Here is a 27,816-nt window from a genome sequence, read left to right as displayed (position 1 = left end):
TCGGTTTGTAAGGGTGATTTAGATTTTCACTTTTTACTTAATTGAATAGCAGTCAACTTGTCATATAAATTATTGCTTTTCTGTAGCTTCAGGCAGCCAGGTTCACGTTGCTAATTTATCTCTGCATTGGAGTAATTGATTAAAAGCTTTATGGCATCCTCTTACTGTTGCAAAGTAAAGAACTGGCCTGTAATAGAAGCTTCTGCTGGGGTTAGAGATGATCTTGTGGGCTTTGACATCTGTTTGCTAAGTATATTTTGAGAAAATCTTTGTAGATTAGTAATTCTCAACCTTTATATGGATCTCTAACCCCTTTGAGAATCTAATGGAAGCTACAGATTGTCCCTGCTTAAAGATGACCATATATTTATATGTACCCATAACATTTTATATAGAAAATTGTCCCATTTTGTGGACACTCCCTCACACAGATTGCATGGCAGGCAGATCAAGATGTTGAGAGAAGGTGTTTGTGCATGATGAATATTTCAGAGAATTCAGAGATAGCATTCTTCTTAACATGTAACTCAAAGGTGCTGTGAACATTCTGTAAAGTGGAATGAGCCTCAGCTCTATATTGGGAATAAGGAAGTATAATAATCAAGAATAGTTGTCTTAAATAGCAAATTAATAATTTATTTCTTGATCTATGTAAGAATGGAGTGAGAATGTACAAATTATGTAGTTGTCCTTGGTTTTCCCAAAAGATAACGCATTTAATTTAGAAATAAATGTTTTCATGAGTTTCTAAAATAGTATTCTAACATGTGGATATAATGGATATTATAATGGATATTATCTTATAATGGATATAATACAATTAATGTTATTATTCAGTATCTTCAGTTTTCAGGGAATAATGGAGTACCTGGGCTTGGTGGACAGAACTTGATCCTGGGGATGGACTTCTAGCATTTTCAGTATAGTCTGCTGAGAACCAAAAAAATGTTTCACAGACAAATAAATTTGGGAACTACTATATATTTATATTTCTTCTTAAAAAGTTACAGTTATTGTTAGCCTAGCTCTGAGAAGTTCTATATGGAGGAAACGTAATTTATTTTTTGATTCAAAATTTCTTAAATTTATTCAACCACAGAGCACTTCCCCACCTCCTCCCCCCCAAAACATGCTTGAACAAATGACTTCAAATATTATGAAGAGAACTACAGGTTGGTAGTTGTGACCACTGAAACTCTACATTGACAGAATTATTTATTTTGAACCTATTTCATGTATTTATTCAGGTTTAGTAGTTTTTTGCTGTTGTTATTAAGTTTGACCATCTTTTAGATTAGCTGTGGAACAAAAATATTAATGTGGTGTCATTCTTTAATAAAGGTAATTAAACTTGTCCTTTATTGTTTAGGTTTTGTTTATCAGAAACCAGTTGTCCACAAGAAGATCACTTCCCACCCAATCTTTGCGTGAAAGTGAATACAAAACCTTGCAGCCTTCCAGTAAGTCCCAAAAGCTATTTTTTTAAAAAGTGCATTGCCAACATAGCTAGCAAATAAGTCATCACAGCTGTTGTTAATCATATTTTTCGTTAAGAAAACATCTTTATTTTGGATATATATTCATGTGACTGAGTGAAACACTTGTACCAACTGTGTACAATTAACAGCTGTGACATTAGCTATGGAGACATAGTCTAGGAGTTGGGTGTGGTAGCTTTAGTGTTTTACTGAATTTTGGGAAGACGAGATTGTTTCAACAAAACCTCAGATGTATTCGTGTGAGTCTGGAAGCTTTGGTTGAATAGAGATTTGAAGAATGCTATGCCTTTAACAGAGGAGTGGGGGCTGTTATTGTTCACCTTTAAAATAGTCCTTATATACTTATCCAAGCTCTTTATGAATTCAACCTGATTCTTAAATTTTAGAGATTTTTAAGTTCTGCCACCAGTATTTTTCTCAGGCTTACTATGAGACTGTATGGTTGTTTAGAGAAACATACAGGAAACTCTTAAAAACGTTTGCTTCTCTACTTTTAAATGAAAATACTCATTTTCTCATATGTAGTTTGTAGGTTTTTTTTTTTAAGGAATGGAAGTTGAAATGATTGTGGAAGTAATAAGTAGAAATAAATTATATTTCATCCTTAGGGTTATCTTCCACCTACTAAAAATGGTGTGGAACCAAAGCGACCCAGCCGACCAATTAATATCACCTCACTTGTCCGATTGTCCACAACTGTACCAAACACCATTGTTGTTTCATGGACTGCAGAAATTGGAAGAGTAAGTAAATTTTTGTTTCTACCAGATTTTTGTATTATAAGGAATGGTTAATCTCCATGGCTACCTGAGCTTTTGTGTAAATAAAATGAGTTGCAAAAGGACTTATTTTTGTCTCACAATGAATTTTCAACATGTTCCCATTTAAAAAAATGGGATCTTGCCCTACCCAGTGTTCTATAACCTGATAACTTTCACTGAGTAATTTTCATAAACATCTTCCTATGTCATTTCATGTTCATCTGCATAATTTTAAATGGCTACATCATATTCCAATATGATGTTCCCTGTTGTTGAACATTTATTTGGTTGATTGATTACTATTTCAAAGAACATTTTGAAGACCATCCTAGAAGCTCTAACTTTGCATACATACATGGTAATTTCCTTAGAGTAAATTCCCAGAAGTGGAATTGCTGAGTCAAAGAGCATCAGAATTTAAAGAAATTTTGTGTACATTGGCAGATTGCCTTACCAAAAGATGTTGTACAGATTTATTCTCTGACTTTGTGTTTATTCACGTGCCTGTCGATGGATAACATTGAGTTTTATTTTCTTTAAGATCTCTACTAATTTTAATAGGTAAATAGTGGTACCACACTGTTTTAATTAGTACTCCTCTTATTATTATTATTGTTTTTTTTGCGGTACGTGGGCCTCTCACTGTTGTGGCCTCTCCCGTTGCGGAGCACAGGCTCCGGACGCACAGGCTCAGTGGCCACGGCTCATGGGCCCAGCCGCTCTGCGGCATGTGGGATCTTCCCAGACCGGGGCATGAACCCGTGTCCCCCGCATCGGCAGGCGGACTCTCAACCACTGCGCCACCAGGGAAGCCCCTGTACTCCTCTTATTATTATTGAGGTTGGACATATTTTATGTTTGTGATTATTCACATTTAAAAATCATATCAGTATCTATTTCTGTATTGCTGTTTTTATTGTTTATGAGTTCTTTATATATTGATTTAACCCTCTTTTACATGTGGCAAATGTTTGTTTCTAGTTTATTGCCCTTTATTTAATGTGTAGAAGATTTAAATTATTATGGAGCCAAATCTTAACCAGTTTTGTTTTTCTTTTTTTAATTTATTTTTTATTGAGTATAGTTGAATTACAGTGTTGTGTTAATTACTGCGGTACGCCAAAGTGACTCAGTTTTACATATATATATATATATACACATATATATACATTATTTTTCATATTCTTTTCCATTATGGTTTATCACATGATATTGAATATAGTTCCCTGTACGATCCAGTAGGACCTTGTTGTTTATTTATCCTATATATACCAGTTTGCATTTGCTAATTCCAAACTCCCACTCCTACCCTCTTCCATTGCCCTCCCCCTTGGCAACCACCAGTCTATTCTCTACGTACCTGTTTCTGTTTCATAGATAGGTTCATTTGTGTCATATATTAGATTCTACATATAAGTGATGTCATATGGCATTTGTCTTTCTCTTTCTGACTTACTTCACTTAGTATTATAATCTCTAGTTGCACAGTTTTGTTTCTTTATAGTCTTTCCAGTCAGCCTCCATCAAGTTTAGTCTGTCTGCCCTTCCCAATCTTACATAAATAATTTGTTTATATTTTTTTCTTGACTTTTGAGGTTTCTAGTTTTACCTTTAAATATTTAATCCATTGTGAATTTATGTGTAGTGTGAAATACAAATTTAATTTTTTAAATAGCCAATTCTAATACCATTGACTAAATAAATGCTAATTCTGAAGCCACCATTATTACGTATTTGCTTTGATTTATCCTGTGTGTGTTCTGAACTTTTCTGTATTGTTTCTTAGCCTAGCATTCTTCTTCCGGCACAATTTCAGAATAGTTTTGATTATTACAGTTTTATGATATGAGCTCATGTCTATTCACTAATTCATTTGAAATTTATAGAATGTGTGCTATATTCCATGCACTCTGCTGAAGACTGGCAGTACCATAGTGAGAAAAAAAAGTCCTGACTCTTTTGGAGCTTAGGATCTAGGGGGCAGGTAGTCACACGAAAATGTGAACTGTATTATAAGTAATATAAAGAAGATGTGTGTGGTGATTTTAGAGTATTAAAGGCCACTTTGCACTAGAGAGAGGTCAGGCAGGGCTTCCCTGAGGAAGTAATGACTGAGCTAAGAGCTGAGAGAAGGGTAGAAGGAGTCAGGTGAAACGTTCAGAGAAAACAACATTCAGAGTAGTCCACTGGCAGGTGTGAGCCTAGTTCTTCTTAAGAAACTGAAAGGGAGGAGGAATTGCTAGAGTACATAGAATATGGAAGAACAGGATACAAGATGAAGCTAGAGAGGTAAAAAAGGACCAAACCGTGTAGGGCCTTTGAGGTAATGTTAATGTTAAGGATATTCTCTTTTTAAGCAGAAAGTTTACAGGGCCATATTTCTGTTTAGAAAAGGCCACTCTTCAGAGTGGTGAACAGCTTGAATGGAGACCAGAGTCATGCATAGAGGTTACCTCTTACTATTGCTGAAGCGTTAGTGAGAGAAATAGTATATTAGTCTAGAGTGGTGGCACTGGGGGTGGAGATAAATTGGTGGATCTGTAGGACTAAATGATAGATTAGAAATAGGGGCTAAGAGAAAGGGAGAAGTCAAGGATGACTCCTTGGTTTCTGGCTTGAGTGACAAGGTAAATGATAATGTTACTGAGATAGAGGAAACACTGAAAAAGGACTGAATTTAGGTGCGTTTTGTTTTGCTTTGCTTTGCTTTGAAGGAAGGAGTATTGGAGGACTACATGGAGACAATCATGAGTTCAGTTTTGAAGCTTTTGAGTTCGAGATGCCTTTGAGACATTCTGAAGAGGCATTGGGCATATAGGCTCAGAGGATAAGTTTGGGCTAGAAAAGAAAATGAGTCATCTGCATATTGGTGGTTACTAGAGCCATACAAGCAGGCTGACATTGGTTAGGGGAAATGTAACAAGTAAAAAGAAGAGAGTGTTGAAGGCTTACCATTCTTGAGGAACTATAACTTTTAATACTGGATAGAAGAGAATGAACCTGCAGAGGACATGGGGAAATAGTACCAGAGATGTGGGGCAGAACGGGGGGGGGGTGGGTATGAGAAGCCAAGGGAGGAGTTTCAAAGAAGAAGGACAGGGACTTCCCTGGTGGCACAGTGGTTAAGAATGTACCTGCCAATGCAGGGAACACGGGTTCGAGTCCTGGTCCGGGAAGATCCCACATGCCGCGGGGCAACTGGGCCTGTGTGCCACAACTACAGAGCCTGTGCTCTAGAGCCCGTGAGCCACAACTGCTGAGGCCCACGTGCCTAGAACCCGTGCTCCGCAACAAGAGAAGCCACTGCAACGAGAAGCCCACGCACTGCAATGAAGAGTAGCCCCCAGTCAACTAGAGAAAGCCTGCGCGCAGCAACGAAGACCCAATGCAGCCAAAAATAATAAGTGAATAAAATAAAATTTATTAAAAAAAAAGGAGATGGTAAGCAGTACTGAACAGATGTTGAGAAGTCAAGTATGTTGAAATCTAAAAAAATACTTTTTGGATTAGAAACATAAAGTTGACTTTAGCATGAGCTGTTTTGGTGAATGGTGGGAGGAGAAGCCCGATTGTGACCAGGCAGAGGTAAGGCAGTGGAGATAGTTATAGAAGGGTAGCTTTGGAAATAGATACAGCTGAGCTGGAGGGAAATTTGAGATGAGAGTTATTTGTTTGCTTTAATGGGAGAGTGTTAAACATGTATAAAGGATGATGGCAGGTATCTTCTTGGGAGGAAGAGATTAAATATACACGAGAAAAATAATAGTGAATTTCATTAACTAACTCATTGTAGCTAGGAGGGACAACTTCTTTATTTAGTGGAATAAAAGGATTGGATGCATGTATATGATTGGTACTGGAGAGGTGGTAAGTTCTGATCTGATGAATTCTCTTAAGTCTGTGAGATAGGAGGTGAGAGAAGTCTGCTGAGAGTGAGAGAAGAAATCGGGGCATTGAGGAGAGTGAAAATGTTGAAAAAGTAATTGCATTCCCCTGCATTATTCCCCTGCATTATTCCCCCAAATCTTTCTGGGAATAAATGAGCTTGCCTTTAAAATTTGTATATTAACTTAGAGAGGAATAACTTATTTACAGTATTTAATGTCCTTATTTCAGGAACTGTATGTTTCTCCATTTATTCAAATCCCCTTTCATGTTCCTCAGTAATTTAATAGGTTTCTTCTTACAAAGTTTCCATATTTTTTATTGATTCTTGTGTTGTTTATTATTATTACTGCTATTGTAAATAGATCTTTTTTCTGTTATATTTTCTAAAAAATGTATTTATTGTTTTATTTAAAAGCTAGTTATTGTTGAATATTTACTTAGTACATAAATTCACGTATTGGTTCTGATAGCTTTTTAGTAGGTTTCTTGGTATTTCCAAATAGGCAGTTTTGAGTCTGAGATGTATCATTATATGAATAATGATAATCCTAATACTTAGGCCATAATTTCTTATTCTTGTTCTCTGTGCTGTCTAGAACCTTCAGAACAATGTTAAGTAATGTGAGTGCTAGTGGACATACTTGGCTTGTTCCTTAACGTTAATGAGAATACTAGTGTCACAACATTAAGTATTATAATGGCTATTAATTTTTGATAGAACTTAATTATAGCAATAACATAATCCTATGGTCCTCTTTTTTACTGTATATCTTTGAGAGAAATGGATTTTGAATATTATCAAAATCCTTTTTTGGGATCTATCAAGGTTATATATTTTTTCTTTACCTAATCAGTATGTCACTATTAGGTTTTTAAAATCCTTTTAAATGTTTTTTTCTAGTGTACCTTGGGCTCCCTGTTTTTGTCCCCCTTTTTGAAGAGGATATTGCAGATGTTTTGGGTTTTGTCTGTGTGTGAAAAGTGTATAAACACCAGGGTGTTTACAGTGAACTATGAAAGAAGTCAAACTGTGGGAGAGGAGGGAAATGTGTTTGCTGATATATAGCACTAGAGGAGAGGGGGAAATATTCTTCCATGGGAAGCCTTCCACACCTCAGAAAGAAAACAGTAATCTTCAGTGATTTGAAGATCTCCCAGGTAAGCTTTGTGTAGACCATGATCTACAAGTTGGAGACCTTCTTTTTGAAATAAAACATTGAAAGAAAATTATTCTTTTCTGAAGCCCAAAAGATAACTTATTAGATTGGTTTTTGATCCTAGTTTTATTCAGCTTGTGAAGATACTCTGAATAGTTCATGTAGGATCTCTTACTGTTTTGGGGATTAATTTCTGTATTATTAGTTGCCATTGAGAAGTGTTAGCATTATGTCTTCAAAGGAAATAAATGGAAGAGCTAATGCTATGGTGGTAATCGTCTTACAATATATTATAACTCTATTCAGTCAAGATGTACACCTTAAACTTACACAATATTATATGTCAATTATAGCTCAATTTTAAAAATTGTAATATAAGAGAAAAAGAAGAGCTAGTACAGTGCTTGAAGGAAATAAGTGAACTATGTTGTAACTTCTTATCCTACCTCAGAGTAATCACTGCATCTGGCCATTTATTAAATTGTCATTGTTTGTAGAGAAGTTATTTAGATACTGGTGTAAAGGGCACTTAAATGAGATCATATCTTAATAATGAAGAAAACGTCCTATAAACTTGATAGACAATTTTGAAGACTTTGAAAAAGCATTTGACAAAAACATCAGTGTAATGCAATATATTTCAGTAGTTGGAGTTAAGTAGTACTTTGAAGCGTTAGCAGGAACAATGTATCATGTACCTAAGAGAGATATTATACCACGGTGGAGTTTTGGCGGGGTTGCTGCTGAATCTCTTTCATGTGATATAAAATTTAATTCCATATTATCGGTACAAGTGGTGTTTGTTAATACCTGACCTTCTTTTTGCTTCCTTTTTTTTTTTTTTTTAATTTCTTATCTGGTTACATGTTTCAACTAGAGTGAACATACCTTTTCACTGAACTTGTAGTTTCTACTTGACCTCTCCTTAAAAATTTATATAAAGCCTTAGGGTGATTACTAGTTCTGAAGATTCAGGCTGTAAGTATATATAATAATTTCACAGTGTTAATTAGCATTTCTCCAGTTTCTATCATACTTGAACCATTAATCAAATAATAAAGGTGAATAAGGATTTTTTTCCTAAAAGGAGCTTTTTAGTTTTATATTAGATTGGTATGTTGTGTGTCTAAAATTTTGGTAAGTTTTAAGGTTATTTGTTCCTCATTAATAAATTAAGGGATTTATTAATGAAAGTAAATTAGCTTTTAAAAAATGTTTAATTTTTATTTTATATTGGAGTATAGTTGATTTACAATGTTAGTTTCAGGTGTACAGCAGAGTGATTCAAGTTATACATATATCCATTCTTTTTCAGCTTCTTTTCCCATTTAGGTTATTACAGAGTATTGAGCAGAGTTCCCTGTGCTATACAGTAGGTCCTTGTTGATTATCTATTTTATATATAGTAGTATGCATATGTTAATCCCAGACTCCTAATTTATCCCTCCCAATTAGCTTTTTTGATACTTCATTTTTTCCTGGAAAATGTGTAGCATGTGAACACGGATAGATTTCTGAACTCTAAGTGAAAATTTGACCTTCCAGAGGGTATTGTACAATATATTCTCTTCTTGCCAAAAGAGGGGGATGCATTTTCCAAAGTGTGAAAGTAACTGAAAGTTGGAATGTACATTGGACTAGGTTAGGAGGGTCAAAGCAAATGGTAAGTGAAGTCAAGAACTATAGAGAACTACACTGGCCTTGGCCATTAGTCCATTGTCCTGACGTCCCTTCACTTTCCTCTTGATTTCTAGTGCCACCTTTGTCATCAGGCAGGTGCATGATCATGAGCAGATTACATATATTTTTTAAAATTTAAAATTAAAAGCTTTTTTGTGTGCCTCCATTTTATCAGTCCTTTACTTAGAAAGATACTTGCCCTACGTATCTCTTACAGGCCTTCTTTGAGGTTTAAATGAAGTGGATAGTATATATTAAGAGTGTGTGTAGAACTGTATGTAGCTAATAAATAGAAGATGGCAATAATTATTTTTCCTTTTGCTTCTTTCCAAATCTCTTGATTCCAACACCAAGTGGAAAGTGGGCCTTCTCATTTAGATCTCTCTCTTACCCTTCATAAGCCTCAGCCCTCTTTTCTTCCTCTTATCCAGTCATGTACCCTTTACTTTGCCTTGGCTTGTTGATAAACTATTTTCTTTGTCCCCCTTCTCCTAGTACCATCTCTGGGTAGTCCCTCTGCTGGTAATGGATATTCATCTGTTCTTTTGCCAAACCATCAGCTTCTCTTTGAAAATATTTAATATTCCCTCTGCTTGTTGTGATAATAGCCCAAGTAGGGTCTTTTCAAAACTAGTTAAAGGCATAGAGAGAGATTAAATGGATTAGGATGCCAGTCTAATTTTTTAAATAGCTACTGCTACCTGCTAAATACGTTTTATGATGACTTTGACATCTTATTGGCATTGGTTTATATTTATTTTTAACAATGTTCTTTACATAAGTGCCTAAATTGATTAACTTCAAGCATAGGTAGTCAGGTAATACAGAAGCATGACAGACCTGGCATTATCTCTTGAAAGTTGCAAAATTAGAACAAGTTCTTTTACTTTTCTACACTTCACTTTCCTCATCCATAAAAATAGGATTACCTCAGCAGCTTTTTGGTTAAGATTAAATGAATTACCATTCATGAAAACACCTAAGATAGTGCTTGGCGCACAGTAGGTGTTTTAAACAGGTGTTAATTTTCTTTCCCTATCATTGTGGGATTAAAATAGATGTACCTATTTACTTACGTATGTTGTTTGCTTTCTACATCTTTTTTTTTGTTTGTTTTTTTCCAGAACTATTCCATGGCAGTATATCTTGTAAAACAGTTGTCCTCAACAGTTCTTCTTCAGAGGTTACGAGCAAAGGGAATAAGGAATCCGGATCATTCTAGAGCTTTAAGTACGTATGATAACTTTATTTTATTTATGCAGCTGAACTATTTTGGTAAAGGTTAGAATAGTGTTTTTCAACTCAAGAAATTTTAGGGTTTATTTTTTTTACTAGAGCTTGTCATAGTGGATTAAAACACTGAAAACTTTGTTTTGTGAGCTAGAGTAATTCAAGGCTTAAGAGTAGTTTTAGGGACTTCCCTGGCAGTCCAGCGGTTAAGACTCTGCGCTTCCACTGCGGGGGGCACGGGTTCGATCCCTCATCGGGGAACTAAGATGCCACACATTGTGTGGCGGGGCCAAAAAAAAAAGAGTAGTTTTAATATCTTTGTCATGACGTATATTTTATAGTTTATATTTTACTGATCTTAAAATTAACTTTGTAAAGTCAGTACATGAATACAGAAGAATATTTTACCAAAGCTTCATAAAAATAAATAAGTGTTCAGGAATTCTAGGAGATGGAAAGGAAATCTTGGCATATATTTTACAAGAGTTATTTTATATTTAAGGTTTATCCAGGAAAAATGTCCAAGGATATGTGATGACAACATCCCTGCATTAACAAAGTAAAAAGAGAGTCAGTGGGGTGGTAGATATAATAATGAAGTAGGTTCTGCTTTTAACCAGTTATGTGGCCTTGGAAAGTCAGTCTACTCGTACTCTGAATCTCTTATTCTTCATCTGTAACAAGAAGTTTATACCACATCATAACCTAAAGCTCCTTCAAAATCTAGGTTCTTAGGTAGGAATAACTAGATGGTTCCTTTTGTTCAGGTGAACTTGAGAGGTAGCAAGGGGCACATTGACTCTTCTGGCCTCAGTGTTTGAGGCCAGAGGTTGGTGGCCTTTCCAAAGAGTTGAACTAAGTTCTTCCTTTATTCTCTTCTTTGTGAGAGATAGATGGATTGGAGGATGGGGATGGGCACTTGGAGAACAAAGCTTTTACAGATGGGGGTTCGATAGCTACCCTTTAAGGATTCTTGATGTGAGTTGATTAATGAAGCCCACTATCAGATTTGTAGTTAGGAACATTCTGGTAGAAAGAAACTAAGGTAGTAAGACCACCTTTCCTCTTGTTTCCCTTTGCGACATAGCTTTTATCTCTTTTTCTAACCTGTTTCTATGCCGGATATAAAGATCCCATTACCTCTGAATATCAGTATACCCTCAAGAGTTCATTGAAGGATTTTTCTGTATAAAAAGGGTCCTTTTAAAATTGAAAATATTCTGAGTCAAGAGGAGCACACTAGTGGCTAATGCCTCTGTAGGCATTCCTTGATAGACAGTGGAGAGCTAGAGGTCTGGTTTGAGGTCTAGGGCAGTGGAAGCACCTTTTGGCAAGGACAAGGAGATGAGTGGGGGATCCTGAAAGAAGAGGAGGGACAGACACCTGCTTTGAAGGAGCACACAAGAGAAGAATTTTTCTTTTTTCACACTCCATTCTGGTCATTCTCCTGAGAATCTTCGTATTTGCCACATAGCATTAGAATTTCATTTAGTCAGAAAGTATTATGGAATTGTGTGAGCCTGTGTAGAAAAGGTCATACCAAGAAATAAAGCTGAAAGCTGATGAAGCTGTTATGTTGCATAATAATAATAAGGCAAGCTGTCTTTGCTCAAGCTGTAAATTCTTCTCCGCTTGCAGCTGTGGCACCATCTGGAGGGAGAGTGGGAAGGTGAGCCTAGAGTTATTTTATTTGCTAGAACAAACCACTGTTAGCCACTGTTAAGCAGCAAAAGCTACTTAATTCAAAAGTGGTTTATTTCATCTCTAATAAATCCTGGAGGTGGAGAGTAGTTGCAGATTGGGTTGGATTTTTGTGGAACTTTGTATCTTATCTTGTTGGCTTGGGGAACCAACAAAAATTTAATTTGGATCCTACCAATAAAACATTTGTCATAATTGACTAAAGAACAGATTGTTTGCCTTTATGCTATCTCTAAAGAAATAAGTTACCCAACAAATTAATTATGTAATTAAAAGATTGTGTGAAACAACTTGACAGAAGAAAATGTTGGTGGGTTTCTCAGATATTTTGTAGAATCAAATTACCCACAAATATGTTCATTGTAAGTCATTCTTAATCTTATCAATGAATTCTACTGGCAAAATTTTATTAGTCAAATCAGACATTATTCTTGAAATAAAGTCAATGGTATTTAGACTTTTCACAGAGAAATCCACGCTGATTCATTTGATTTAGTAGATTTTTGTATTGTGGTTTCCATCTTCGTGTAGAGTTGTCCCCTCACCACTATCACAAAGCAGTCCTTTACTAATTCTTGGTCAAGTTCCTGTCTCCTCTTCTTTTTCCCTTTAGCAATCACTTTAAACCTTAGCCATACTTAAACAATATTCCCCCTCTTTCAACACTGTCAGCGCAAGAAAATCGGTGCTATAAGATGTGACTTGTCTAAATTGCCCATTTCTTCCTTAATGTCACAAAACTACTTTTCAACTTATCTTCATTTGTACCCCTCCTTATTTATTCTCTTCAATCTCAGGAGGAAATGTCCCGTTTCCTGCCCAAAGTTAATTTTTTATTCATTTATTCTTCTCATTCAAGAAATTGTATTAAGAGTCTACTGTGTTCCAGGCACAGGAGACTGTAGCCTTAAACAAAACACATACTGTCTCTGCATCCGTCAGAAGTTTTGCAGTCCAGTGGGAAAGACAGAATTAAATGATTGTACAAGTCATTAGTGAATTACAGTTGTGACATGTGTCTTAAAGAAGAAAGACAGGGAACTCTGGAGGTAACAGCAGGAGAACATAGTCCTCTCTGGTGCTGTGATGTTTAAGACACAATTATAAGGATGAGAAGGAGGTAAGCCCCAGATGGGAGGAGAATATGCCAAGAGACAAGGCCAGTAGAGTTGAAGTGGAGAGCACAAAGGAGGAAAGTGGCCAGAGAGATAGCCATGGGGTGAGTTCATATAGATGATATGAAGACAGATGATAAAAAACCCTTAGAGGATTTTTAAGCAGAGTGGTACGATCAGATATGGGCAATAAAACGTTCACTTAGTAGACTGAATTGAAGGGGAGCTAGGCTGTTGTAGTGAGGCCAATTAGGAAACTGTTGTACAGATAAGAGATGATGATGTCTTGAACTGAAGTAATGGTGATGGAAATAGAGAGAAGTTGATGGTTTGAGAGGTGTTAAAGGGGAGAAGTGGTGACTACGTGTGGGGAGTGAAGAAAAAGAAGTGAAGGAGTTCTAGGTTCCTTACTTACTAGGCACCAGCTTACATGGTAGTGCCATTTACTGAAATGGAAAACAGTGTTGAAAAGATCCGGTTGCAGGCGCAAGATCAGAGTGCACTCTTGGACTTTTGGTATTTGAGATGTCTATGAGGCATCCAGATGGAGATGCTCAGAAACAGCATTAGGAGGCCTCTCTGCTCACTTATCTGCTCTCTGTCCTGTATTTTCAGTTCCTTCCTCCGCTCTATAGGCTTTCTGTCAGCCTTCACTGTCGAGTCTTTTTCATCCTTTAGAAAATACAAAAGCAAGCTACTCTCTAGATAGAGATCTGTGTTCCTCCTGTTCTCATCCTAGTTTCTTCAAAGAGTCATCTAAACTTCCCTTTCTACCTCCTCACTGCAACCCATTGTGAACTTTTAACTCCCATCATTCCACTGAAACTGCTCTTGCAGATGTCACAAGTGACAATTTGATTGCCAGATTTAAAGTTTATCTTTTCAGTTTATGTCAGATATTTTTGCTGCATTTCATACCAACAACTGTCTCCTTGAAATTCTCATCTCTATTTCTTCTCAATCACTTGCCTTCAATGGATACTCTTAAGGGTAGTATCCTAAATGTTTGTTTTCCCTGGGTTTTTGTCCTTGGTCTCCTCAAGGACATACATACTTTCCCTAGAGATAATCACATTTACTCTTGTGGTTTAAATTAGCACCAACTCCCAAATACATATTTTCATTCCAGACCTTCCCCTGAATTTCAAATGTAGATACCCATAGCTAACTGTCTTCACTGAAATATACCACTGGTTCCTCAGATTCAAGTAGTGAAAACTGAACTCACTAAGTTCTATCAGACATAAACCCTAAATATTTCTCAACTCTGTTGAGCTCTCTCTCTCCCTACCATCACTGACCTCATTTAAGCTCTCATATCCTGCCTTTATTTTAAAAACCTATTCTTGAATTATATATTCCTCTCCTTTCTTGCCCACCCCCCTTTTTGTTTTTTTGCGGTACGTGGGCCTCTCTCACTGTTGTGGCCTCTCCCGTTGCGGAGCACAGGCTCCGGACACGCAGGCTCAGCGGCCATGGCTCACGGGCCCAGCCGCTCCGCGCCACGTGGGATCTTCCCGGACCGGGGCACGAACCCGTGTCCCCTGCATTGGCAGGCGGACTCTCAACCACTGCGCCACCAGGGAAGCCCATTGGCCCCCCTTTTTATATCTCTCTTCTGGTAGCAATCTAAGTGATTAATACAGATCTAATCTTACCATTTCTTTGCAATCCATGACTTCCTAACACCAATGGGATAAAAACTCCAACTTGTTAACATGACTTAAACATATAGCTTTCCATGGTGTGGCACCTGCTTATTACTTTCCGGTGTCATCTGTATTCATTCTTCTTCTCATTCTTTTTACTCCAAAAATAATGAATTCTTTTCTTTTCTTCAGTGCTTTGCCAGTATTGTTCTCTGTGCCGCAGACTTCCCTGTTACCTACTTTGCCTAAATTCTAGTTATCCTTCATGTTTCACTTTTTCCAGGAGGTATCTCAGAACCCCCAGAGTTGATGCATTGACTTTGAGCTAGTTTCCATTACAGCACATTAGAGAAGTATCTTTGCTCTCTACTAGACTATGAGTTCCTTTGGGCAGGAACTTAATCTTATCTTTCTTTGAATTCCTAGTGCTTAGCTCAGGGCCTGGCACATAGTAGATCCTCAGACTTTTGTTAAGTAAACTGATGAAACGAGTTCTTGAGTAAAAGATCACATCTCTGTGCCTCTGTTTTCTTGCTTATAAAATGAAGTATTGGACTTAATATGTTCAATTGTTTACAGCCTTAAAATTCTAAAAAGGAGGGCTTCCCTGGTGGCGCAGTGGTTGAGAGTCCACCTGCCGATGCAGGGGACACGAGTTCGTGCCCCGGTCCGGGAAGATCCCACATGCCGTGGAGCGGCTGGGCCCGTGAGCCATGGCCACTGAGCCTGCACGTCCGGAGCCTGTGCTCCGCAATGGGAGAGGCCACAACAGTGAGAGGCCCGCGTACCGCAAAAAAAAAAAAAAAAAAAAAAAAATTCTGAAAAGGAAAGACATTTTTTTGAAAACCTAGAACAGCACTAATAGAACACTCTGTGGTGATGGAAATGTTCTATATCTGCACTGTCCTGTGTGATAGCCACTAGTACTATGTGTCTGTTGAGTACTTGACATGTGGTAGTGCAACTGAGGAACTGAATTTTAAATTTAATTAAATTTAAATATGGCCACATGTGACTAGTGGCTAACTCTCATAGCACATGACAACAGGGATTTTCAAAGATTAATTTTAGTAAATTAATCATCATATAGTAAAATAGTAAAATACTGTTACGGCTGCAGCTCACAGTGACACCAGAAAACCTGACTGAAAGATTTACCCGGTGTTGGTTGATGCAGCAGGATGAATATTGATGTCTTATTTTTATTTTTCACTTTCTTATGAAATTTAACATACTGATTCCCCCCCACACCTTTCTTCTTTTTTTTATTTTGGTTGTGTTTATTCAAGTGTAGTTTACAAGCAGTAAAAATTCACCTGTTTAAGTGTACAGTTTGATGAATTTGACAGGTGTATGCAATCATGAACTAAATGCCACAATCAAAATATGTAACATTCTTCACCCCAGAAAGTTCCCCTGTGGCACTTTGCATTCTGTCTCATCTCCTTACCCCCAGTTCTTATAACCATTGATGTGATTTCTGTCTCAGTGGTTTTTTCTTTTCCAGAACTTGAAATCCCACAGCATGTAGCCTTTTGTTTCTGGCTCCTTTTACATAGTATAATGGTTTTAGGTTCATTCATGTAGTTTGCTCTTCTTTATTATTGAGTAGTGTTCCATTTATCTGTACTGTAATTTGGGTATCCATTTATCAGTTGATGGACGTTTAGATTGCTTCCAGTTTTTCGTTATCATGAATAAAGCTGCTAAAACATTTGCAGTTTGCATATGAGTATCAGTTTTGTGGACATACGTTTTCATTTCTCTTGGGTAAATACTCAGGACTAGGATTGCTGGGTCACATGATAAATGTATAGAAAAGACGTTGGCAGTTTCTTATAAAGTGCATATTCCATTTTTGCATTCCTACCAAGAAGATTTGAGATTTAGAGTTTTTTCCCCATTCTCTCTAGCAGTGGATATTGTCAGGCTGCTTTGATTTTAGCCATTCTGGTCACTGTGTAGGTGATATGTCGTGTGGTTTTAATATGAACTTTTCTAGTGACTAACGATGTTAAGCATCTTTTCATGTGCTTATTTGCCATCCTTACAGCTTCTTTGATAAAATATCTATTCAACTTTTCCCTGCATTTATTTTATAGTTTGTGCTTTTTGCATACTATGAAATCTTTGTCCAATCCAAGGTCACAAACATTTTACTTGTAGAAGTTTTATTGTTTTATTCTTTGATCTAGGTCTACAGTTTATTTTAAATAAATTTTTGTGTATGATGCAAAGTAAGCTTTAGAGGTTCATTTTCTCCCCATACGGATAACAGTTGTTCCATAACATTTCTCGAAAATACTAATTTTTTCTCCATTTAATTACCTTGACACCTTTGTCAAAAACCAGTTGACCATAGATGTATGAATTTATTTCTGGACTCCATTATCTCCCATTGACCTATTTATCTATCCTTATACCAATAACACAGTCTTCATTACTAAAGCTTGATAGTAATTCTTGAAATCAGGTTGTCCTCCAACTTTATTTTTCTTTTTCAGAATTGTTTTGACAAATACAGTATATTAAAAGGTAATACATAGGGATCAAATAGAGTTTGTTCCAGGAATATTAGGTTCATACAACATTCAAAAATCTATCAATATAATTCACCTTCTCATCTCAGCAAACAAAAAAAGAAAAAATCATGTGATCATCTCCATAGATTCAGAAAAAGCAGTTGGTCAGATTCAATATCCATTCATGATAAAACTCAGCAAAATAGAGAGAAGGGGGCTGCTTCAATGTAATAAAGGGTATTTACAAAAAGCCTTTAGCTAATATCATATTTAATGGTAAAAATCTTCACCCCTAAGAATAAGGCAAGAATATCTTTCTTAATGCCTCTATTCAGCATTGCCCTTAAGATACTATTCAGCACAATAAGGCAAGAAAAAAGAAGCATACAGATTAGAAATGAACAATAATTATTGTCTTTATTTGAAGATGACTTCATTGTATAGAAAACATCCAAAAAATCTACAAAAAAGCTACTAAAGCCAATGTGTAAATTTAGCACGGTTGCAGAATACATGGTCAGTTAATAAAAATTGTATTTCTACTAGCTGTAAACAACTGGAAATTGAAATTCAAATAATAAGAATTTTAAAAATATGAAATACTTAGGAATATGTTACACAAAATATATGCACAATTTTATGCTGAAAACTATAAAACATTGGTGAGAGTAATTAAAATAAGACCTGAATAATGAAGAGATACATCATGTTAATGGATCAGAACACTCAGTATTGTTATTGGAGAAATGTCAGTTCTCTCCAAGTTGATCTGTAGGTTAAATTCAATCCAATCAAGATCCTAAAGTATTAAAAATATCTTTACAGGAGAGAATTGATTGAGTCTATAATGGCAAAGGTGAAAAGCGAAGTTTTTTTTTTTAAATAGAAATTAATAAGCTAATTCTAAAATAATTTCAGAAAATTCTTTCACCTCTGAGAGAAAATAAACATACAAGTCACATTTTATTTTAAGTTGTGATAACTAATATTTATTTAGTATAATGTTAGGTTATTTTAAAGCATTTTATTTGTATTAACTCATTTAATCCTTACAACAATGCTATGAGGTACTGTTATTATTCCCATTTACAAGATGAGGAAACTGAGGCATGGAAAAGTTAAATGACTAAGGCTGAATTACAGCCTAGGCTGGCTCTAGATCCTGTGCTCTGAACCACTACCTCAGATTGCCTTTACTTTTTCATTTTTTTTCAAAGTACTAACACTGAACTTTGTTTTGCATAAGGCTGATATTATGATCTATGATATTGCTTCATTTAACTCGAAGTTTAAATAGATAAGATGTAAAGTCAGTTACTGTTCCCATTGCTGTGTGCGTGGTGGGTGTTAGGGAGTGGTTGGTGAAGACATGCAGAATGGTTAGGAATCACATTAGAATTCTATTTACATGTTTGTTTTGTATGGCAATTGTCACCTTTAAAAGGATACTGTTTTGTTAAATGTATCTTTATAAGAAAGGTTGGAGTAACATTGGGTCTATAATGGCAAAAGCATACTTTTCATAATTTACATATAATATTAATTAGCATAAGTGATATGATAACTATATTTTCCAAACTAAAACCCACGGATTGTGTGCCTTTTTAGATGTGATAGACAGCCTATGAGTTATATAGACTGTAAAAATTTTGAATTTCCAGGCCATAAAATGATTTTTTAGTCTGTCATCAGAATCACATCTGGAGCTTTTTAAAAACTACTTATTAGTGTCCCTCTTCCCCATTTTGGTTCAGTGGGCAGTTATAAGTTAGAAAGCTCTATAGGTAGTTCTGATGTGCATCTTAGTTGAGATCCACTAGTTTATGGAGGCAGTTGAATAGAATATCTAAGATTTGGACCATCTCAAAAAAATCCAGACTCTGTGATCATCAAGTTTAATAAAGGCAGAATTCTTAATTCTTTTTTTTTTTTTAGTTCTTTTATTTATTTTTGGCTGTGTTGGGTCTTCGTCGCTGTGCACGGGTTTTCTCTGCTTGCGGCATGCGGGGGCTACTCTTCGTTGTGATGCGCGGGCTTCTCATTGTGGTTGCTTCTCTTGTTGCGGAGCATGGGCTCGAGGCACGTGGGCTTCAGTAGTTGTGGCACATGGGCTCAGTAGTTGTGGCGCACAGGCTCAGTAGATGTGGTGCACGGGCTTAGTTGCTCCGCGGCATGTGGGATCTTCCCAGACCAGGGCTTGAACCCGTGTCCCCTGCATTGGTAGGCAGATTCTTAACCACTGCGCCACCAGGGAAGCCCAGAATTCTTAGTTCTTATAAATAGTTACCAGTTCAACAGACATCTGAAACTGTTCTTCCTTACCCAAGTACTTTTCCCCTTTCCATTTTCTTGTATCTTTCTTTCCTTCCTCCCTCCCTCCCTCCCTCCCTTCCTTCCTTCCTGTCACATTCAGTTGTGCCTCAGCTCTGAAATTCTATGATTGACTCCACAACTACTCCACTTGTGCCCCCTTACACATATAGACTTTAAAGTTATTCTGGAACAGCTTCTAAAATTATTGAAATATTACGTTTAGGCATTTCCAGTCTCACTTCTGTGCTGAAGTTTAAAGTTCTGAGGTTTTCAGAAGTAACATGTCTCAGGTTTTCAGATGAGAAGTATAAAGGTCCTTGTTGGGCTTCCCTGATGGCGCAGTGGTTGAGAATCTACCTGCCAATGCAGGGGACACGGGTTTGAGCCCTGGTCTGGGAAGATCCCACATGCCACGGAGCAACTAGGCCCGTGAGCCACAACTACTGAGCCCGCGCGTTTGGAGCCTGTGCTCCGCAACAGAGAGGCTGCGACAGTGAGAGGCCCGCGCACCATGATGAAGAGTGGCCCCCACTCACCACAACTAGAGAAAGCCCTCGCACAGAAACGAAGACCCAACACAGCCAAAAATAAATAAATTTTTCTTTTTAAAAAAAGGTCCTTGTTATGTTAGACTGACTGAGAGTAACAAAATAGCTTCAAAAGTAAAATTACCAGTGCCTCCTCTCTTAAGAACCATAGGAAATTTGAACTGAGAAGATGTAGAGATTATCTAGTGTAGGCTGTTATTTTCCAAGAAGTAAAATTAAGCTCAGAGAGGAGGACTGACTTGCCCAAGGTAGCATAATTAATTAGGTTATGGATAAATAAATATAAAACTCAAATAATCATATGGTAAAAAAATCAATTGAACTTTTTTCTTTTTATAATTTGAAATTAGAGTTAATGTGTTTACAATAAATATTTGTATTATGTGAGCATTGTAAAAACTTATACATGTTAGTTTTATAGTTTTTTATTAGTTTCTTTTAAAATAATATTGTCATAGTTTAAAAGAAAGAAAATCTTTATCCAGTATCTTAGAGTTATAAAAGGAAGATGGTGTGCCATCAGCTGAATATATTAACCTGCTATATAAATTTCCTTTATGTTAGTGCAATGCAGTTTTTGTTTTGTGGGTGAGAAATAGGAGACTTACAGGAAATGTAGTCAGTCTATAGATATACAGTTGTTTTCCTTCCTTTGCTTATTGTAGAGATTATGAACCTTATAATTTTTATCTTTTCATTCGATTGGAAAATAATTGAGCAGATTATTTTTGAGTTCTTTTTTTTTAAGTTCCTCATTCTTTTTCTTATGTTGCATCGGTGATGTATCTTTAATAAACTTCTGTTTGTTTGTTTTCTCTTTGATGAATGTCAGTTAAAGAGAAATTGACTGCGGATCCAGACAGTGAAATAGCTACAACCAGCCTGAGGGTTTCTCTACTATGTCCAGTAAGTGTTAACTAATATTTGCTCTCCAGGAGGCTTAATATACATTTTCTTTGGTTATTAAGTATTTCCAGTATTTAACAAGTTCTGTTAAATTGAAACATGCCCACTTGTTTGTTAGAGTTTATGAAAAGTAAAAGACATCATGTAGTCTTAGGATTTGAAATCTAAACAAATATATGTCTATAAAAATTTTCTACTCTTAGTAAGTTATATTTAAATATTGCTTGTGGTTATTAAATGCCTTTCTCTCAGACTTAAGTGTAAAATCTCCACATAATGCATTTTATTATCTTAGTATATTTATTAAAATTTCATTTTTTAAAATAGTATACTTCTGAATAAAAATCTGGCCATGATTATTCACACATTCAATTTAACCATTTTGCCAACAATGACTATTAACAACAATTAAAAACTATTCTGTTTAGCCTGAATAATTGAATTGGTTGTGCATATAAAAATCAACTAGAAATGTTTTTAAACCAGAAAATGAGATCAATTTCAGTCATTTCTACAAAATAAACATAAGGCTCAAGACATACCGAATGATTAAACTGGTAGTGGAAAAGTTTCCAAAAATGTGTTAAGGTTTATTTCTTAACTAGTTTGATGTCAGGTCCACCAACAGTAGGAATGGTAGTTGAATGATGCTTTCATACAAAAATATGTGAAAAACTGAGAGTAAATTACTTTGATATTTTGATTGCCTTTTCTGTAATTAATCAAATTAATCATATTTAAATTGGGGGACAAAGTATGGAAAATAAGAGGACTCAGCTCTTTCCTTATTTGCCAGGATTGTTCAGGCAAGCCTGATATTGAAAGCTTTTAATATTGGAATCCTGCTAATCTGAGATGAAGTTATTTATTCTTAAACAAAAAATTTAAACAAAAATTAAGTGTTATTTGTCTTATATCTTAGTCTTTTATAATTTATAAAACCTCAAACAATATGAAAAAGTCATTAGCTCATGAAGTAGTTTATAATAGAGTACTTTGCATAGCTGTTTAAAAAAAATCTTTTTTGTTTTATAATTGCTAAGAGAACTCCTGTTCACTATTAAACGTCTATAAAGTACAGAAAAAAATACAGCGAAGTTAATAAAAATCACCAAATGTATAATTTTGTATATATTCTTCTATCTTTTTATTCCTTACTGTATAGCCAGTCATTTTTATAGGGAAAGTATTTTGACTCCAGGCTTTTTATATTATTACTTTAAATTGTTAAATTCTTTCCCAGATATATAATGCAGTCATTGACAGAACTAAAGGGAGAAATAGGCAGCAATATAATAATAGTAGTAGACTTCCATACCCCACTTTTGGTTGTAGATAGAACAGCCAGACAGATGGTCAATAAGGAAACAAAGGACTTAAACAACACTGTATGCCAATTGGACCTAACAGATATATACAGAATACTGCACCCAACAAAGCAGAATACACATTCTTCTCAGAACACACAGAACATTCTCCAAGACAGAGCACATGTTAGGCTACAAAACAAGTCTTAATAAATTTAAGATTAAAATCATTATGAAGTATCTTCTCTGATCACAGTGTGATGAAACTAGAAATCAGTAACAGGAGGAAAACAGGAAAATCCACAAACGTGGAAATTAAACAATACATTCTTAAACAACCAGTGAGTCAAAGAAGAAATCACAAGGGAATTTAGAAAATATCTGAAGACAAATGAAAATAAAAACACAATATACCAAAACTTACAGGATGCAGCAGAAGAGGGAAGTTTATAGGAGTAAATGCTTACATTAAAAAAGAAGAAAGATCGCAGATCAACAACCTAATCTTATACCTCAAGAAACTAAAAAAAGAAAAACAAACTAAACCCAAAGTCAGCAGAAGGAAGGAAAATAGAGAGATTAGAGCAGAGATAAATGAAATAGAGAATAGAAAAACAGTCCAAAAAAATCACGAGACCAAGAGTTGGGTTTTTGAAAAGATCAACAAAATTGACAAATCCTTAGCTAGACTAAGAAAAAAAGAGGGAAGTCTCAAATAGCTAAAATTAGAAATGAAAGAGGAGGCATTATAACTGATGTCACAGAAATTAAAAAGATTATAAGACACTACTGTGCCAACAAATTGGATAACATAGAAGTGGATAAATTCTTAGAAACACATAACCTACCAAGACTGAATCACGGAGAAATAAGAAATCTGAACAGACTTATAACTAGTGAGGAGATTGAAGCGGCAATGAAAAATGTCCCAACAAAGAAAAGCCTAGGACCCTATGGCTTCATTGGAGAATGCTACCAAACATTTAAAGAAGAATTAACACCAATCCTTTTCAAACTCTTACAAAGAATTGAAGAAAGAATACTCCTGAACTCATTCTGTAAGGCTAGCATTACTGATCCCAAAACCACACAAGGACACAACAAGACAAGACAAAATGAAACAAAAAAACCTGAGAAAACTACATACCAGTATTCCTGATGAATATTGATGCAAAAACCGTAAACAAAATACTAGCAAACCGAATTCACCAGCACGTTAGAATGATCATACACCAGACCAAGTGGGATTCATAGCTGGAATGTAAGGCTGGTTCAGCATACAAAAATAAATCATTGTAATATACCACATTAACAAAATGAAGGACAAAAACCACATAATCATCTCAATCAATGCAGAAAAAAAACTTGACAAAAACATTTGACAAAATTCAACATCATTTCATGATAAAAACACTCAGCAAACTAGAAATAGAAGGAAGCTTCCTGAACATAATAAAAGCCATATATGAAAAGCCCACAATGAACATCATACTCAAATGTGGAAAGACTTGAAAGCTTTTCCTCTAAGGCCAAGAACAAGGCAAGGATGCCCACTGTCACCACTGCTGTTCAGCATAGCACTGGAAGTTCTAGCCAGAGCAATTATACAAGGAGGAAAAAAAAGATTGGAAAGGAAGAAGTAAAATAATCTCTGTTTGCAGATGACATGATCTTTTATGTAGAAAACACCAAAGATTCCACAAAAAAACCCAAAACAAACCTGTTTGAATTGAATTCAACAAAGTTGCAGGATACAAAATCAACAGTCAAAAATTAGTTGCATTTCTATACACTAACAGTGACCAAACTGAAAAGGAAACTATGAAAACAGTCCCATTTACTATAGCATCAAAAAGGATAAAATATTTAGGAATAAGCTCAACCAAGGAGATTGAAAACTATAAAACATAACAAAAAAGAATTCAGAGAAGATAGAAATAAATGGAGAGATATCCCATAATTATGGATTAGAAGACTTAATATTGTTAAAATGTGCATACTACTCAAAGTGATCTGCAGATTCAGTGTAGTTCCTATCAAATCCCAATAGCATTTTTTTGCAGAAATACAAAAAAAAAAAAAATCCTTAAATTTCTGTGGAATCTCAAGGGACTCGAGTAGCCAAAACAATCTTAATGAGAACAAAGTTCCAGCCCTCACACTCCCTGTTTTCAAAACATCCTACAAAGCAGTAGTAATTAAGATGGTGTGGTACTGACAGAAAGGTAGATAATATAGACCAATGGAACAAAATAGCCCAGAAACAATATGGTCAAATGCCTTTCTACAGGAGTGCCAAGACTATATAATGGGAAAAAGATGGTCTCTTTAGACAGATGGCATTGGGAAAACTGAATATTCACATGCAAAATAATGAAGTTGGACCCTTACTTTACACCATATGTAAAAATTAACTCAAAATGGATTAAAGATCAAAACCGTAAGACCTTAAACTGTTATGCTCTTAGAAGAAACATGGGGGAAGGGCTTCAGTTGAATCTGGCAGTGACTTCTTGGATATGACACCAAAAGCAGAGGCGAGCGACAAAAGCAAAGACAGACCAATGGGAATACACCCGTTGGTCTTAAAAACTTAAAACCTTTTCTTGCCAGAGGAAACAGTTAACAGAGTGAAAAGACAACCTAGGGAATGGGAGAAAATAATTTGAGAATTTTATACCTGATAAGGGGTTAATATCCAGAATATATAAGGAACTTCTGCAACCCAACAACAACAACAAAACAACCTGATTAAACATAGGCAAAGGACTTGAATAGACATTTCTCCAAAGAAGGTATACAGATGGCTGACAAGCACATGAAAAGATTAACATCGCTAATCATTAAGGAAATGCGTATCAGAATCACATGAGATATCACTTCACACCCATCAGGATGGCGCCTATCAAAAAAATCAGAAGATGACAAGTTTCAGTGAGGATGCCACAGACACTGGAACCCTTGTAGACTGTTGGTGGGAATGTAAAAGGCAGCCATTATGGAAAAACAGTATGGAGGTTCCTCAAAAAGTTAAAAATAGAATTAACATATGATCTGTCAATTCTTCTGGGTATATATCTAAAAGAATTCAAAGCGGGCTTCCCTGGTGGCGCAGTGGTTGAGAGTCCGCCTGCCGATGCAGGGGACATGGGTTCGTGCCCCGGTCTGGGAAGATCCCACATGCCGCGGAGCGGCTGGGCCCGTGAGCCATGGCTGCTAAGCCTACGCGTCCGGAGATGGAGCCTGTGCTCTGCAACGGGAGAGGCCACAACAGTGAGAAGCCCGCATAATGCAAAAAAAAAAAAAAAAGAATTCAAAGCAAGATCTTGAAATAATTTGCATACCCACTTTCATCACATTATTCACAATAGCCAAAGGGTGGAAGCAACCCAAATGTCCATCAAGAGATGAACAAATACGGTATAAATACATACAATAGAATATAATGTATGGAACATGAAAAAAGAAGGAAATCCTGTCATATGCCATGTGGATAAACCTTGAGAACATTACAATAAGCAAAATAAGCCAGTCACAAAAGCATAAATACCGTATGATTCCACTCATGAAGTATATAAAGTAGTCAAAATCATGGAAGCAGAAAGTAGAAAGATGGATCCAAGGGCTGGGGGAGGGCAAATTGGTGTAGAGTTTCAGTGTTGCTAGATGAAAAAGTTCTAGAGATCGCTTGTACAACAGTGTGAATATACTTAGCATTACTGAATTGTACACTTTAAGATGGTTAAGGTGGTAGGTTTAATGTTAATGTTTTTACCACAATAAAAAATATTGGCCAGGGGGACATGGGGTGGATTCTTAAGTAATCAGATGTTATAACAGACTATGGTGTAAAGGAATGTGGTATTTTTTAACATTTAGAAAAATGGTTCACAGACCAGCTAAGTAGAGGGTGGGAAGAAGACAAAGTTTTTTTTTAAGGTATATACCTCTCATACCCTCTTTCCTCCAAACACCTATTTATCCACCCTCCCCCTTGACATGATTCCTTGCCGCCCCATTCCATTATAAAACACCAGTTCAGAGAACATGAGAAATTTAGGAATGTGCAAAAGCTTCATTTTCCATTCAAATCACTGGAAGGAGTCTTGTTTTTCTGCAGTCTCATTTTAAAAGTGTTTACAGTTGTACTAATATATATGATGTTTATATTATTTAACATTTATATGAAGCATTTATTCATATAAATAAGGACGACAATATAAATCTTGATGTTCTTATTTATATAACTAGTTTTGAATTTCATAGTTCAGGTGATCTTTATATTATTAGAAAATGTTAATCATGTTTTGCTTGTTACACCTCTTAATTTAATCGGTGAGCTTTAAATTCTTCTTTCTATATCCCCCTGCTCCTTCCTTTTTAATTTGAGCAGTTACAGCAGTTCATTTTAAATTGACTTATGCTTTCAAAATTCAGATTATAGGAAAAACAACTATATATATAACCCATAATTACAGTACTTTTATGGATTTCTGTTTGGCCAAAAGGACAATCCCTTTACAATAATTCTGGAACAGTAAGGCAATATATTTTAGGTATGTTTCTACTCTAAAAAGTAAAACTTCGTAATGGCAACTCATCTATATATCAAATTTATAGAATAATAAAAGAGATTTGTTCCCTTTGAAATATGTAAATATGATGTCTGACTGTGCATTTGAATTACCCTTGTTGTGATATACACAGCTCAAAATAAATGAGTTTCTGGTTTTTGTGTGCTGTTTAGCTAAAGGCAGTGAAAATAATGAAAGATGTTTTTGCTCTTTGGGAATTTTTCAGTTCTAATTTATTAAAAATAGAGCTGGAAGAATGTTTGTGAACCTGCTTTGTGAGATACTCCCTAGACCTGTAAATTCGAATGCAAATCACTTGGAGTTGATAGAAAAAAAAATAAACTCCTTGGAAATTTATTCATGAAATACTTACCATAATGATGATGATGAAAAAGTTATAAAATTCTCAATATCACACTACTTTCTTTTTATAAGGAAAAAGTACATATATTATTGATGTTTTGGGGGTCCTTTGGTATAAGCTGGTTTGAACTTATATCTAAGTAGGGTATTTTCTCTTGAAGTATCATCAGTTACTATTATGTTATAGTAAGGTTAATGGCATTAGAAAACGTATTTGCTAGTTGTTTTTTAAGTGTTTATTTGCGAATGATGCAAATATCCACCCCATCCTATAAAGGGAAAAGGGGGATTTGTAATTACAGGATGAAGATGTTCAAAGCTCAGCTTCTTTTCTGAAGTTAGAGAATTCAGTGTCCATTCATAGATAAGTATTTAGAATTTAGTGATTGTTTTTAAAAATCAGGAGTATGAGGGTCATATAACAATTACTTTGTAATTCTTTGAAGCAAGACATTTGTGTGATGGCTAATAAACTGCATTTGAAATTGAACTTATGCTTTCGTATACTTATTTGTAAACGTCCTTCTTGTGCCATTCATGTAGCAGTGTTCCTTAAAAATTCTGTAGGTAAAAAAAAAAAAAAAAAAATTCTGTAGGTAAACT

At 35.6% G+C, this 27,816-nt stretch overlaps 1 protein-coding gene across 2 annotated transcripts in view; it reads left to right on the top strand.

Annotated features, from left to right (window-relative positions):
• Positions 1-27,816, top strand: part of PIAS1 (protein inhibitor of activated STAT 1) — a 121,793-nt gene that overhangs the window by 75,944 nt on the left and 18,033 nt on the right. For both annotated transcript variants that reach the window (XM_079912277.1, XM_079912278.1), the window contains exons 5-8: positions 1,370-1,460; positions 2,108-2,242; positions 10,110-10,215; positions 20,896-20,969. In XM_079912277.1, coding sequence (XP_079768403.1) covers positions 1,370-1,460; positions 2,108-2,242; positions 10,110-10,215; positions 20,896-20,969 — 406 coding nt within the window. The remainder of the gene's footprint in view (positions 1-1,369; positions 1,461-2,107; positions 2,243-10,109; positions 10,216-20,895; positions 20,970-27,816) is intronic.

This window comes from Stenella coeruleoalba (assembly GCF_951394435.1).
Source record: "Stenella coeruleoalba genome assembly, chromosome: 2".
NCBI lineage: Eukaryota > Metazoa > Chordata > Mammalia > Artiodactyla > Delphinidae > Stenella > Stenella coeruleoalba.
This window is presented reverse-complemented; position numbering and strand designations above follow the sequence as displayed.